General features: G+C 39.0%; 2 protein-coding genes across 2 annotated transcripts in view; one reads left to right on the forward strand and one right to left on the reverse strand.

The window, feature by feature from the left end:
* The window catches only part of LOC127639405 (uncharacterized), a 41,276-nt gene extending 26,084 nt beyond the window's left edge, over positions 1 to 15,192 (forward strand). The window contains exons 4-6 of the mRNA XM_052121393.1: positions 12,792 to 12,933; positions 13,101 to 13,126; positions 15,072 to 15,192. Coding sequence (XP_051977353.1) covers positions 12,792 to 12,907 — 116 coding nt within the window. The 3' untranslated portion in view covers positions 12,908 to 12,933; positions 13,101 to 13,126; positions 15,072 to 15,192. The remainder of the gene's footprint in view (positions 1 to 12,791; positions 12,934 to 13,100; positions 13,127 to 15,071) is intronic.
* Positions 1 to 17,216, reverse strand: part of LOC127639470 (uncharacterized) — a 376,863-nt gene that overhangs the window by 292,106 nt on the left and 67,541 nt on the right. The gene's annotated exons all lie outside the window — the stretch shown is intronic.

A 17,216-nucleotide genomic window follows, 5' to 3' on the forward strand; every position in this document is an offset into this window, starting at 1 on the left:
TATATGATGATTAAAAATTAAACAGATTTTCATTGAATATTATACTATATGTTTATTTAATAAAGTATGGAAAGACTTCCTTCTTCATGGAAACATGGAGTAATTATCCCTGTATTAAAGACAGCAAAGAACATGATGCTGCCAATTATAGACCTGTTGCATTAATGAAGAGTTGAAGGTAGAAGAGTTCAGTTAAGGGTTGGATCATTATATTCCAAAATATTTAAAATAGATAATGGGACTCCACAAGGAAGTGTGTGCGGTCCAATATTGTTTAATATCATGATAAAGGATCCCTTCCAAAAATGTTCAGATATAGGAAGATCTCTATAAGCTGACGATGGAGCGATATGGAAGAGGGGTCTTAATGTATCACATGTGACAAGAGTTACACAAACAGCAGTTCATGAAGTGGAGAAATGCGCCAACAAATGCAGTTTTCAGTTATCAAAGACTCGTATCCCTGAAATGAAAGTGAAACTATACAATCAGGTACTTGAACAGGTTAAAGTTATAAGATATTCAGGGATATGGATGGATTCTAGGCTGACTTTTAAGATTCATGTTCAGAAAGTATTAGATAAGTGTAAATAAAGTTAATTAAGATGTCTAGCAGTGGGGAGCTAGTCGAATATCTTTACTATGAATATATAGTGCATTGATCAGGTCAGTTCTGGATTATGGATATATAATATATGGGTCTGCATCATTAGCCTTGATGAGGACAAATTAAACAGTACAAACACAATTAATAGGAATATGTATCTCCAATAACAGGCTGCAAGTGGAGGTGGGCTGAAATGCCCATGTGTATACATACATGAAGTTAAAATTAACAATGAATTATTGGATTAATATGAAAGACACACCCAGTTAAGGAAATACTAAAAGAGAGCTGGGAGTATTGGAATAATAATATAATAAGTTTTGGTTGGACAGCAAATAAAAAGGTTATGAATTTGGGAATTACAGATATTTCAGTTAGTCCAACCATTGTACCAATATACCTTTGTACCAATATACCTTTGTACCAATATACCTTTGTACCAATATACCTTTGTCCCAATATACCTTTGTTCCCCATGGCTCAAGTCGATTTCCATCTACAATGTAAAGTTAAGAATTGAACATATACACATAAGTTATTGTACAGCAGTATTTAAATCAGGAATACTCTTCAATGCTCCACATATTCACAGATGGTTCAAAGGATCCTACATGTGGAAAAACAGCTGCAGCAGTATAATAAGAGGTTCAAAGTCCAAAGTCCGTACAACAGAACTAATAGTGATTTTATTAGCTGTGTAATGGGTGGAGGAAGTTTTAAATAGTCTGAATCAAGTTTTAGTATATGAGATTCTTACACATCTGCTAAGAAGTCAGAAACTGGGGATGGTCCTGAGATTTCTTTGGGTACCAGCACATGTGGGAGTACAAGGAAATGAAATAGTGGATAAACTGGCTAAACAGGCAATGGATCATTAGGATGTTGAAGTTCATATATCACTCAGTAAAGAAGAGATAAAAGGAAGAATTAGAGAATTTATGAATATAAAGTTGCAAGAAATGTGGAACAAGGAAGAAAAGGGAAGACACCAATACAATATCCATAAACAAGTTGGAAAAGGAAGAATTTGTCTCAATAATAGGAGAGAATATACAATTATCACACAATAGGACATTCTGGCTTGAATCATTCATTGTTCAAAACAGGGAAACATCAAACAGGATGATGCTTGACATGTGGTGAAGCAGAGACTGTTGAACATGTATTATTACATTGTGTCATGTTTACAAGGGAAAGAGAGCAGATATTAAATACATTGAGAAATATATAGATTCAAACAAATTCACCTTACCAACCTATTGAATTGTGCCTCAGGACAGTCAAAAATACAACGAGAAATACTTAATTATCTCAGGAAAACAGGATTTAATAAACACATTATATAAATTATTATTATTTATTTCCTTCTGATTAATGCTTCACACTCCAGTCCAGCTGGTGGCGGTAAAACAACATATGTTGACATATGGTGTATATTAACAATATTAACAGTTTAATCATCTTTAATCAATCGCATTATCGGTTTATCGTTTGCATCCCTATCGTGAACAAACCTCAGTCACCAAAATGGTTTAAAAGACTGAGTCCACTCGGATCTACTGGAGGCGTGTTTATATCCGGATACATAAAATACTTTCACTTTAACTTCCCATTAATTAAAGCAATCAGCTGCTGCAGACTGTCGACAACATTTCAACTTTCCATCTTCATGTATTCTCGGTTTGAGAATGAAGGGATGGTTTGTTTTGTTGATTTGGGTTTTGCTCATAGACGGTAAGACATTTATTTACATTTATAATCGATGATGGATGAAAGTGAAGCAGTTTGTTTTGATCATTTTAAATTCCAATCCAAAGTGTTCCTCACGTGACCGTCAATGTCTTTATCTCGTGATCAGATAACGATTAGATGTTTGTTTAGAAATGTAATCAAACTCTAAACTACATTTAAAATGATATATAATCTACAAATAGGATAATTCAGATGTTTTTATTTTTATAACTTCACTTTTGTTTTAGAGATTTCTCAAACTGAAAATGATAACAATGACGGTGATCCATGAAATCATCATCATTTATGTAAAATGTCCCAATTAAATGTAAAAAGCAATTAAAGATGGATAAATGTCATTCCTTTGACCTCAGAAACATTGTGTAAGATAAATACTGCTTACTTATTTTTTTTGCCTCTTCATCACTGAACTCTCGAAGCAGAGACGTGCACAGACATTTTGAGGGGCTCAATTGAAAAATCGCACTTCTCATAATTACGTATTTTGTTTACTTTTTTTTTAAACAAAAAAGTATATATATATTAACACAACTTTGACTTCCTTTTTAAAAAAAATATTTAAAAAGTTAATTTTATCTTCCTCAAACTCACGCAATTGTTTCATTTTCAAAAGATGTCTACAAAATAATCAGTTCACACAGAAACCATGGTCTCCTTAGTATTCAATTTTTAAAAAACATTTATTAGGCTTCAAAAAATAAAACAGCTTTTAATTTAAGTGAACTTCAAACAATCCTCACATAAACCCATAATAAATGTCATATTTACCTGTGCCCTTCCTGTCTAACAGGACATACAGAATTGAATAAAGTTATCAGACAGTCTCAGCTGCATAAATTATATATAGACTAATCCTTATTAAAGCTACATAAGGTCTTTAGTCAAGAGCAGTGAGTAATTTTCTCTGTTCTCTTTGTTCTTTGATTAACTTTACTGAGAGAAAGCTTTATTGGATGCTGGCCCTTTAAGAGCAGCCGTTGCTGAGACGCGGATCTCACACGCGCCTCATTCTCTCACAACTCTTTATGTCCATCATAAGACTGCTCTTATGTTATGAAGATACTTGACAAACGACATTTTGGCATAATTGTGTGTTATTGTTCGTTCAAGCTGAAAGAGAACTGTATTCTGGTGCGCGGTCTGCGCATGCGCATGCTACTGGCGCGCGTCTTTCTGTGAGTCACAGTCAGGACATTCACATGCAGCGCGCTCTCTTTTGACTTATCGCGCATTGGTTTGAAGCAGGTTTAAAGTTTTTACTCAACGTTGTGTGGGCCTTATGTAAAATACGGGAAAAATCGTTTTACTTGTAGCCTAAATACGGGATGATTCCGTATTTTAAGGGACGGGTGGCAACCCTACTAGCAAGACACAGGTTAACTATATTTGTCTTTGGCTAATCGGCAGTAAATTCGAGGCACTGGTAGTTTAATCTTTTGTTCAGCGCCACTCACCTCAACACAAGCCAAGAAAAACACTGCTGGGAGGGGCCGCTGCTGCTCCTGCCTGCAGGTGTGTGTGTGTGTGTGTGTGTGTTGTGCCGATGTGCGCAGAGACGGGGGACAGGGGGCGCTTCAGAACTCCTGACCTGATATTTAGATACATTATTCAATAAATATATTTGTTTGACAGGGAAGCTGTGCGCAAACAGGAATATATATTATGTAACGTGAGGGTTCTGTATGTGGTGGTGGATCACTCCTTATGATAATAAACACCAGAATGGAAACGGAGGACTTTCTTAAGTAATACTTTACTGAACACCGATCACAACTACAACACTTCCTTGTTCAGACCCAGACTGAGTCAGAGGAGAGCGGGATTGGGGCTGTGTTCGGGGTTGTGGATGGCCAGTAGGAGGGACTAATGAGGGAGTACTGCGGTGGCCAGATACAGTGTAGCTCTTTGTGGCTGCCAACTTTGAAGGCGTAAAGGGCAAAGCACCTGACAATGCAGTCAAACAAGGAAGTTGAGACTGCAAAGAGTCACATATAGGTGTCTCATGTCCACGATCTGGCACAGGAGCATGGTAGGGTCTGAGACGGTTGTAGTGGACAATCTGGGACTTATCAGACTGATCCAGGAGGTAGTGAATCCTGTATGTCACTCCAGGAGAATCCACATCAGATCCAAGGCACTCTAATATTTCAAAGGGGCCTTTCCAGTGAGGAGCGAGTTTTTGTTTTGCTTTAGTGGGGTCATTTAACCAGACAAGGTCTCCAGAAACATAAGGAATGTGCTTAACACTCTTGTCATACTGTCGTTTCTGCTGATTGTGGGCACAATCTCTGTTCCATGCAGCAGAACTGAAAGCAGACTGAAGTTTCTGCGTCAATTGTGCAACATAGTCAGCAGGAGAACCCGTAATCGACGAAGATGGTGTGTTGTTAGGTAACAGCATGTTGGCCGGCATCCTGGCTTCATGACCATGCGTGAGAAAGAATGGTGTGAAACCTGTTGTAGAGTGTGGGTTAGTATTGTAAGCCAAAGCAACTTGGTTGAGGCAATCATCCCATTCACCAGGCTGCTGAAGAAGTGTCTTGGCTAACTGATCAATAAGTGTCCTGTTGAACCTCTCAATCATGCCATCACACTGAGGATGATATGGGCTGGTTCGTGTTTTCTGCATGCCCAGCAGGTCACACAGATGTTTTACCAGGTCAGACTCAAACTGACGTCCCTGATCAGTGTGAAGCATTTCCGAATGCCATGTTCACAGATGAAGTTTTCAAACAGACATTTCACGCAACTGTTATGGGACAGCTGGTCTGGAATAGCATAGAGGTTAACATACTTGGAGAAATAATCTTGGACAACAAGCACATACCTGTTGCCACGACTCGTGATGGGGAGCTCAAGTATGTCAGCTGCAACCTTTTGGAATGGCTCAGTAGCAACAATTGTTTTCACTGGAGCTCTCTGATGAGGTATGGGACTCCGTCTGGCGTCACATGGAGTACATTGCTTGCACCACAACTTGATGTCACGTGACATAAAGGGCCAGTAGCACAGTTGTTGAGCACGTTTCAGGACCTTATCAGCAGATAGATGACCAGTTACAGGATTTCCATGCAGCATCTGCAGAACAGTGTCTTTCAAAGCATGAGGGACAATTAGTTGATGGAGCATTGATGTTGTGGATGGTTTGAAAACTTTACGGCAGAGTACACCATTATGAAAGATAAGTCTGTGGAACTCGTGCCAAAGTGCCTTCTCAGCAAGTGTGCGTTTTTTCATGCACCAGTATGGTGGTTTCTGTCCTTTAACTGTCCAGCTAATAACCTCTGACAGTATGGAGTCCCGCTGTTGTTCCTTTTTGAAATCCTCTTCAGGGAACTGAAGCACAAATGTGGAGGAGACAGACTGTGAAACACACTGTGAGGATGCTGGAGGAGGCTGTGGTCCAGTCAGGTTACAGCAAACTGTCTTTGTATCCGTACTGCAGAGGCTGTGATGTACACAACTGACCGGACTAGACAGACTCACAGGACTCAGACTAGAATGTCTCTTGTCAGAGTGTAAATTACCAAGCGCACTGGAGAAAGTGCTCTGCTCTGTTGATCTGATGTCAGCAGGGCGACGTGACATTGCATCTGCATTGAGGTGACTGTGGCCATCCTTGTGAATTACAGTCCATTCAAAAGGATCAAGTTCAAGAGCCCAGCGTGCACGACGACCAGTTCTGTCATTGTCAATGGGTATTTTTCTGAGACCCAAGAGAGGTTTGTGGTCAGTGACAATAACAAAGGGTTGTTTGTAGAGGTAGTGGCGGAAATGTCGCACGGCCCAGACAATGGCCCAGAGTTCTCTGTCATATGTTGACCATTTTCTTTCTGCTTTTGTGAGGACATGACTCGCATAAGCAACCACTTTTCTTGATTCCCTTGTCTCTGAGCAAGCACAGCACCAATAGCAGAGCCTGAAGCATCTGTGTAGAGGGAGAATGGCACAGTAAAATCAGGGAATGCAACCACTGGAGGGTTTGTGAGTGCATGTTTCAGATAAGTGAATGCATCCTGACTTTGAGAAGTCCATTGGAAAGGTGCATTCTTCTCTGTGAGGGCGTGCAGGGGAACACTATGATGCATAAAGCTCGGATGAACTTACGGTAATATGAACAAAGTCCCAGGAATGCTCTTACTTCTGTAGCTGACCGTGGAATAGGCCAGTCTTGAACACTTTTCACATTTCACGGGTCTGGCTGAATGCCGTCTTTGGATACAACATGGCCCAGAAACTGTACCTGATCTCTGGCAAAACAGCATTTTGAGGGATTCAGCTTCAGGCCACTTGACTGGAATCTGGAGAGAATTTCTTCCAGGTGCTGGAGATGTTCACTGAAAGAACGGCTGTAGATGAGGACATCATCCAAATACACAAGGCAGGTTTCCCATGGGAGGCCACGAAGTACCATTTCCATCAAGCGCTGGCATGTGGCTGGAGCGTTGGTGAGACCCATTGGCATAACTTTAAAGTGATAAAGGCCACTACCTGGCCACTACATGCTGTTTTTTCACGGTCTACCTCCTGCAGCTCAACTTGCCAATAGCCATGTTGCAGGTCCATTGTGGAGAACCAGGCAGAGCCCGACAAAGCATCCAGTGCGTCATCGACTCTCGGAAGAGGGTGGGAATCTTTGATTGTCACTGCATTTAGTTTTCTGTAGTCCAGGCAGAAACGCCATGTGCCATTTTTCTTGCGCACCAACACAACTGGCGCAGCCCAGGGACTGTAGCTTTCTTCAATGACATCTGCTTTTAACAGGTTTTCAACTTGAGTCTGTATTTCAGCTCTCTGGTCTGGTGTCACTCTATAGGCTCTCTGTTTAATTGGTGTGGCCTCACCGGTGCGGATTTGATGCTTGATGATGCTCGTCATGACCTCTGTCCTCTGAGTGTTTACTGAATACTGCTGAGTATTTCTGAAGCAGTGATTTCAGAGCCTGAGCTTGGGAAGGTGACAGGTCGCTGTCATTTATCTGGACAGATGGAGATAAATCATGAGCGGGGAGGTTGCACACCCTGTCCCTCCACCTGATATGATGTCAACAGATGAAGCCGAATGAAACTCACCCAGGTGTTGCCCTGAATGCAGCTCAACGTCATCTCTGGAGGGATTTAAGATTCGAACAACAGTTGTGCCATTTTGAACCTCACTGAGAGAATGTGCCACAATGGCGTCACACGATGGGTTGGGCATAAGAACACCATAGTAGTCAGTTGGCATGGGAGAAGCAGGTGTAGCGGCTGACACACAGGCTGTGATAAGGGTTTCACTCATAGCTGGAATCTTAGTGGGCGCTAGCACAGACACATTACAGCAGGCTGACCACTTCATGTCCTTTGGGCAGGAGAGGAATTTTCATGTCCCAAAGTTGCAGCATTTTTTTGTTGATGTCAAGGAGGGCATGGTTTTTCCATAGAAAATCGAAACCAAGAATGACTGGCTGGCAAGCACCTCTGAGAATTTCGAAATCCTGTTGCCATACCTGATGTCCAAGTCTGATTCCAATCGTTAACTTGCCTAAAATGTCCAGGCACTGTCCATTGACTGAGCGAGCTGGCAGAGAGGAGGAAGTCATGGGACGTTTTCTCAAAGCTGGGTGAGCGTTACGAAAATCTTCGCTCACAATGGAGACAGTAGAATCAGAGTCAATTAAAGTGCAAACTTCAATGCCCTCAACAATAGCTAAGATTGTAGAAGAGACAGAATCATCAGGGTTTGAGTCATTCTTGTCAGGCATTAACTTGGGGGAATCATTCTGGGGCTGTGAGACAGTAGCTGATGTTTGCCCCTCAACAGCAGCTAATGGAAGTTTCCCTGACCGGTTGGAGCCAGAGTGTGGGTATCTTTCAGGAGACTGGAAGCGAACACTGCCTCTAGCGTGTGGACTTGCATCTCTGTTTCCCTGTGAAGCAGGACTAGGGCTGCGTCTGTATCTGTTTGTGTCATCCTTGTCATGGCGACCATATCTGGAGTACTGATAGGACTGGCGTGAGGGAGAGCGATGCCGGTCACGTCTGTCATTGTCATGCCATTGACGGTCTCTCTGAGGAACAGGGGAAGAAGGACAACGTTCATAGCAGGACCCTGAATCTTGACCATGATGCTGCTCAGGTAAGTAATTGTCTCTACGGTGTTGTCTGTTATGGTAGGGTTGTGGAGAGACACTGCGTGCACTGTATCGAGCATCGTCGGAGGAAAACCTTTGAAGTTTGGAGTCTACGCGCTGAGCCAGGTAACTGTGTTTCTCTCGTAACAGGTGTACTTCACTTTGTAAGCTGTTGACAGTAAGAGTCAGCTGCTCAACTGCATGCAGAAGCTTGTCATCAGTAGGTTTTGGACGAACCATAGCTACCTGCTCTGAAGATTGAGTGTGTAGAGACCCTACAGTTGTCAGTTGGAGCGCTGCACGTGCTCTCTCACAGCGGCTGGCGATACGCAGGGCATCCTCAAGATCTTCCGCACCCAGCTCATGGACTTTTGACTGAAGATTGGGGTCCAAGCCAGCAACAAAGCGGCGAAATTTTTCACCCTCTAGTGCATTGTGGTCATAGTTGGGAAAGGCTTCTAGTACAAGACGAGTGATGTCAGCACTGTACACATCCAAACTTTCACCTGGTCGACGAGGTCGAGCATTCACATGTGTCTGGAAGAATGGCAGGGAGTATATTGGTCCAAAAACGTCCCTGAGTTTCTCCTTTACTGAATCATAGTCCCTCTGAGTTGAAGAAGGAAGGCTGTCCCAATACAGAAATGCAACATCTGCTAGGCGAGTAGGGAGGACGGCGGCCATCACCGTAGGCAGATCCGTATCAGTTGAACTCATAGCCTGCACTGCCACTTCAAAACGTCGAGACCAACTTGTGAATGATTCAGTCCCATCTCCTTTAAAAGCAGGTGGAAGATAAATTTTTAGGGCACCGGAGACAGCGTATGTGGCTAGAGAAGCAGCACCTGTCGATGTAACATTAGCAGCTCGCCGTCGTTGTAAGGGAGGAGACTGCAGCACATCCTCACTTTCATCGGCCGACATGGTGACAAAATATTCAGTCCAAAAATCACAAAAAGCACGTAAAGTAGAGAAAAAAAATAAATACTGCAAAAGTCCATTAATATCTCCAACTAGTGTTCAGGTAATCCACTGCTCTCAAAGAGTGTAAAATCCAGATGGCACAAAAAAAAAAGTGAACGCATCTACAGTTCGTAGGAATAAAACTCACCAAATGCGCCAAAACCACCAAAATAACACCACGCTGCCACCAAATGTAACGTGAGGGTTCTGTATGTGGTGGTGGATCACTCCTTATGATAATAAACACCAGAATGGAAACGGAGGACTTTCTTAAGTAATACTTTACTGAACACCGATCACAACTACAACACTTCCTTGTTCAGACCTTCCACGTGACTGAACTAACCAATCAGAAGCGAGAACTTGGACTTGGAGGTAAACATGAGAGAATCAGAGAGGCAGATTCAGCAGAATACCCTGACCGTGTTAAATATGTAAACACGTAAATATATAAATAATTAACTGACTAAACATTGCAAATACATTCCTAGTAAATTACTCAAATATAAATTCTATTAAATTCTGAGCATTACAACTTCCAAATATGAAATATGAACTTCTAAATCTTACAATTATTTATCAAAAATTAAAAAAAAAAGCACCCCAGAAAAAAGGGAATAAAAATAATTCTCTCCAAGAATAAAAAGGGCAGGTGCTCAAGCCCCTTTTGATGTCTATGTGCCTGTCTCGAAGAACATATTTCATTTTCGTACCCGGGTAATACTGTTTGGATAACACATTTATAATAAACTTATTTGTAAACTGTTTGCTATTTAAATTAATACCTTCAATACAAAGTGTCTCATTTCTGGTAGAGTGTTAGAGGACATCACAAACTGTTGAATAATTGTTTTCAGGGGTGCTGGATTGGTCTTTATCACTATTGTATTCTCTAATTGGGCATTTGAAATTACATTTATCACAAAAATCTCCGTAGTACAACACATTACCAAAATTATCCATCAAATGTGTTTCTGCCCATTTTCATTTTTCCATCCAAGTCCCTAGAAACAAGGATTTTCTATTGCTCAGAATATACCTGTTGTTCCACAGGGGTGTATTGTGTGGTGTAAAATTAAGTTTAAACATTAGGTTTCAGTACAGAAGAACCTGCTGATGGAAATCAGACAGTTTTACTGGTAGTTTGTATAAATCATAGTCACAACGCAATAGAAAATACATTACACCCAAAATATCAGGTGCCACTTTATGCAGCTCAAATGGGTCACACCAAGGCATTGTTCATCACTCCACATGTATGTTTTTCCCTTATGTGTCTCCAGGTGTGCTTGATGATGATGAAATGAAGACTGTGTCAGTGATGGAGGGAGATTCTCTGACTTTACACACTGCTGTTACTGGATTACAGAATGACAAATCCAATTTTATTAAATGGTATTTTACTGACATCCGTGTAGCTCAAATCAATGGAGATCTCAGTATGTTCTGTACAGATGTGACGTGTGCAGGTGATTATAATGAGAGATTCAGAGACAGACTGAAGTTGAACAATCAGACTGGATCTCTCACCATCATGAACATCAGAATTACAGACTCTGGAGTTTATCTACTACGGACCTTCATGAACAACAATAAGACTATAAAGACTTTCACTGTCACTGTCACTGTCCAACCTGGTGAGTCATTTAATGAGTGTATAAAAGCAAATATGATGAAATAATCTTCACTTACCGGTATATTAATCACATATAAATATAATCTCTTTTAAAAACACATGATTATCACAATATCATTACAAAACAGAACAGCAGATGATTAAAACTAAAGTGTCTTTACATTTTTAAAACAGTTTTAGCTCTGGTGGAGATTCGATTGATCCGTTCAAATCCAGTAACACAGTTTCTCATTATATTGACTCTTTAATTTCTTCTTCATTTGGGTTTTAGTTCAAAGTTAAGAGGGTGTGATGATCAATAATTGTATATTATATATTGCTACTTTCTCTGTGCTGGATTTAGATGATGTGGCAGTAAACGAGGTTCTTTATGCTCCACTGTCACCTTTTGACTAACAGACTGTCCAATTTTATTCAACTTCTTGGACAAACCTAGACACACATAAATCTAGGGACAATTTCAGTGTAATGAATTAAAAGCAGACATACATTAAAATAAATGTCATAGGTTCATATTGTTAAGACTAGTTTATTATCTGTCTCCAGATGCCAGACATCGTTGAACTGTGATTTTGCGCTCCTTCAGATATTTTTGGATCTGAGGTTGCTGGTCTGTAATGATGCAGTTTAGCGTCACACCATTTGCCTCTAAAACCTCATTGCACTAGTTAAAATATGCACAATAAATAAATCAGGCAGGAAAGAAACAACAGTGAGGTTTTAGATTATATTTGAGTATTTCAAGTGCCTCCACAATTAATATTGTCCACTGTGGAATTAATGATATTTTAAACACCATCAGGACATTGATTAACATTACCTGTGTCTCAATCAGCTCCCCTGCTTGTGAATCAGTATTTAGCAATTTGCATTTGATTACCTGCTCTGTGCCTGGACTACTACATTTGGGAGCTTATTGAGAAGCACCAATTCTCTTAATACATAACCATGTGCTTGCACTGTGTGATTGTGTGTTTGGGGTCAAAGTCAAAGTCAACTGCACTAGCTGAATGTCCAGTATGGTTAATATGTTACTCTGCAGGTGCATCATGGTGTAGCTCCCATATTTTAGAGTGGCCTAAAAATTATAGACTACACTTCACACAATATATTAATATTACACTCGAGAAAATATTGCTAATCTGTGTATGTACTGATTTGAATAACAGCATGCTAATAATGATACACTTGGTCTGTTAATAATGTTCTGTCCTCTACTATGGTGGAGGTTTATTCACCCAAAAGAAGAAACTGTTCATGTGTGTTTCAGGAGTGTCTGCTGCTGAAATGAAGATAAAGTCGGTGATTGAAGGAGATTCTGTCACTCTACACACTGATGATACTGTAAAACAGGGAGATGTTGTGATGACGTGGTATTTCAATGACACTCAGTATAGCTGAAATGAATGAAGATCCCAGTAAGAGCTGTACAGATGTGGCGTGTGATGAAGGTGCTGAGAGATTCAGAGACAGACTGAAGATTGACCATCAGACTGGAGATCTCACTATCACAAACAGCAGAACTACAGACTCTGGACTTTATCAACTAGAGATCAGCAGCAGTATCAGCAGCAGCTTCAGCGTAAAGAGCTTCAGTGTTAATGTCAGCGGTGAGGACGATTTCATCATTTAATGCAGATAATCAGATCTTCAGTTGTTATAAAGAGCTGATGATGATCACATTCAGTGACACTAATGACTGTCTCTCTTCATCATTACAGTATCAGACATAAAAACTCCAGATTCAGGTCCGTCTTCTGCTGCTGTAGCAGGAATATATGTTGCTCTGGTTGTTGTGTATGTTGGTGTAGCTGCTACTGATTTACTATCACTGTAAGATCTCAAGATTAAGAGGACAAAATGGCAAGTATTACATACAGCTGATATAAAAGAGGAAAATATTAGATTAAATGGGTAAAAAGAGTCTTTAAATATGTGAACACTTTTATTGTGTTTATTATTAATGTTTATTTTCATACTCAAAACTAACTGATAAATAAAATGTGTTTAATTGAGTTTTTATTCAACAGATATCGAGATGAAGCACAATGTTCAGGTAAGATACTTCAGTATGTGCATTACATCTTTCTGTCTCTGAATTTACAACAGATTCAGATCAGTTTGATTTCATCTGAAGCGTCTCAGAGATTATTTTCTGTGTTTTAGACAGTTTAACACACATATTCAGTATACGATACATCAGGCCCAAATATTGATATTATATGTTAAATGTACGCTGTAAACTGTGTTACTTTATTCTCATCTTTATATATTTATCAAGCTCAACTTTAATGATGATTTATGCCAAAACAAAAAACAAGCAGAAAACAAACATGGAGTAAAAATCATTGTCAATGTAATGCAGTAATTAATATTCATGATTAATGAGTGTTTGACTTTCTTTCTTCAGGACACATTTGAAGAAATATATCTCGGCTCAGCAGGTCCTTAAAATGCAAGTGGATGGAGATCAAACTTATGAAGCTAAAAAAAAAAATCACAGACAGTCATCATAAACATCATCGATACGACTCCAGCGGTTCAATTAATGTCTTCTAAAGCGACACGATCAATTTTGGTGCAAAAACAATCAATATTTTAGTACATTTTAACTGTAATGAAACACTTCACGAGAGGGTGGAGTCCAAGCGGTCTCTCGTGTGTCGTATTGATGTTGGCATGTTACAGACGTAATCTCACGTTCTCTTCTCAGTTGGGACATTCAGGATAAGCACACAAACGCACCATTGTGAGTAAAGAAACAGATAAATACAGATCTAACCCAAAACCAGTGAAGCTTCTGTTCAGTGTTCCTCCTTTTCATTTGTAAACAGCTGCTCTTCCGTGTGTCTCACAACACGATTATATCACACGCGTGTACCGCTGCTGACCAGAAGCATCATTTACTGTTAAAAAGTACTTAAATATTTATATTTGTGCACTAAAATTTATCGTTTCACTTTTGAAGACATTAATTGAACCGCTGGTGTCGTGTCGATGATGTTTATGAGGACTGTCTGTGATTTTTGGGGCTTCAAAAGAGAAATCTGCATCCACTTGCATTTTAAGGACCTGCTGAGATATTTTTCTATTTTTCTTCATATTTGTTCTGCTGAAGAAAGAAACAATTACAAAATATCTTGAGTTCTGGCAAACTCTCCGCAAACTTGCCTCTCATTATTTTCACATGTAAATGAGCTTGTGATCAGATTTAATCACATGCAGGATATAAATATCAGAATATAAGTTCAAACACTCATTTGTGATCTCAGGAATGAAATTATTACTAATGAAAGTGTTTTTATATCTGTAAAAGTATTTCAACATGTTAGATTTGATATTTCTGATATCTGAAATTGATTTTGTTTCTTTTAAGGTTTTAATTGTTTTAATCAGGAGTGAATGACAGATAATAAAATGAGAATTATATTTTTACTGGTTGAATTTCATTTTTAATATTAAGAATTTACATTTATATTAGTGTAAATATAATTACTGATGTGACAATATTACACTTCACTATTCATAATTATATTCCTGATATCAAGAATTCTCTTTTTAACTGGAGAAAATATAATTTTTGATATTTAATTCATATCCTGTACATGAATACATTTGGAAAGGGGGTTTGAGATTCATTAAAGTTTAAACAGATAATTCAGGAGCACTTTATTTTACAGTTCTGTTCTACATTTACTTACTACATAATTACAACAACTCCAGTAATGACTAGATCCTAACCCTAACCTAACCGTAACCCATATTGAGTACATGTAGTTCCCTCATATTACTCAGTACTTTCTTGTGTAAGTACACTGAAGTACACATACTGTAAAATAAAGTGCAACTGTTACTTTCTCAGTAAAATGAAACATTTCAAAAAGACTTTATTCACTTCAACAGTAAATGTGTGTTGTGTAAGTTTGAGCTGTTTTCTGCCCTTCTGAATCACAAATCCTGATCATTTCTTTGATCTTCTGTGAATCTGTGTTTTCTTACAGGAGGAGGAAAGAGAGAACGAGACTCATGTGATGAATGATGAAGGACAGGAAGAGAGAGAGGAAGAGAGAGAGGAAGAGAGAGAAGAAGAGAGAGAGGAAGAGAGAGAGGAAGAAACTGAATGACTCGACAACAGTTTGTGCAGCTGCTGGAATTCCTGCTGCTGTTCCGGTATAACGCTGCTCTGATCGAGGATCAGTTTTCCCACCTCAAATCCAAACCTCACTTACTATTGAGAAAGGGAAATCTGACTCGAGATCTTTCTTAGAATTTTGCTGCTGTTGGAAAGACTTGATGCTTAATAGACAAATTATTCAGTTTTACTGACATGAAACAAGAATCTCAAACACACTTTCTCTAGTCTTGAGTTGATGAATTCAGAATACTGGAAACTTTCTGAACAGTGATGAATGTGTTTCATCAGATCATCTGAAGCGCTTCTCAAACATTTCAGTTCCAACATTTGATCAAATAAGAAGCAAATAAATGTTCCCTTTAATCTTTTATTTCACTAAAGCAACACACACGTGCCACAATGAGTAAAATCAATGTGCCTGAAGTTAATATAAAAAGACAATCAAAACCCTCATCTATGCATGTCATTATATTAATGATATTTATACTGTAGTTAAGATAAAACCTGCAGTCAAATCAAGAACATGAATTATAAATATTGCCTTTAATCTAGTCTTTCTTCTGGAACTGATTTTCTCTTTAAAATGTTTTTAAATCACTGTAGTTTGATTTATTAATGTGGGTCATGCAGAGACTTCTGGAAACACCAGATTTATTTAACCGTAATTTTAACAAGTTTACTGTTAACATCTGTATATACATGTGTGTGTATGTATGTATATATATCATATTGTGTATTTTCTATTTAGTTTCACTTTACTTTATTCTATGTATGTATTATCTCTGTCTTGTTGTTTGTGCACTTTAAGCTTCTGTCAGCAAGACAAATGTATTGTATGTGTTTAAGTGTTCTTGTGCAATAAATCTCATCCTGATTAAAATAATGTTTATTTTCTTGTTAAACATGATATACATTTTTACCTTTAATCATATGATAAAATCAAACTTTTACATCTAAATAATTGCAAGTATTGTTAATTTGAGTTTTTACCGTATTTGTTTGTTTAATTCTCCTGAACAGTTCAACCCAGTTAACACAGTCACATTGTGACACATAAACAGATCGGATCATGTTGGTTGCGGTGACAAACCAAATTACATTGTACTGCATGAACTGACATGGAAGAAAGTTGGGATGGTTTGAGGGCGAGTAAATGACAGAATTTGGGTGTACTTTTCCTTTTTATACAACAGTTTCGGTCCTCAAATCTGATTGGACAAGAGATGTTTCATGAGTGCTGATATTTCAGAACATCAGCACTTGAACGCTTCATCACTGACACAGACATCTTCATTTCATCAACACCAAACACACCTGGAGACACAAATGAACAGTCACTCTTCAAGATGCACAACAGGAAAACACTGTGAAAATGATTCTTTTACAGGTCATATTGTCAAGATGACACAAACACAACAAGAAAATTCACTCATGACACAAACTAACATCTTTCTCAAGTATGTCTTGAACACATCCATATACACAACACAATCCACATCACATTCACACTGTATATCCCTCCTCATGCACACAACACAATCCACATCACATTCACACTGTATATCCCTCCTCATGCACGCAACACAATCCACATCACATTCACACTGTATATCCCTCCTCATGCACACAACACAATCCACATCACATTCACACTGTATATCCCTCCTCATACACACAACACAATCCACATCACATTCACACTGTATATCCCTCCTCATGCACACAATACAATCCACATCACATTCACACTGTATATCCCTCCTCATGCACGCAACACAATCCACATCACATTCACACTGTATATCCCTCCTCATGTACACAACACAATCCACATCACATTCACACTGTATATTCCTCCTCATGTACACAACACAATCCACATCACATTCACACTGTATATCCCTCCTCATGTACACAACACAATCCACATCACATTCACACTGTATATCCCCTCCTCATACACACAACACAATCCACATCACATTCACACTGTATATCCCTCCTCATGTAC

The sequence above is a fragment of the Xyrauchen texanus genome, chromosome 48 (assembly GCF_025860055.1).
Source record: "Xyrauchen texanus isolate HMW12.3.18 chromosome 48, RBS_HiC_50CHRs, whole genome shotgun sequence".
NCBI lineage: Eukaryota > Metazoa > Chordata > Actinopteri > Cypriniformes > Catostomidae > Xyrauchen > Xyrauchen texanus.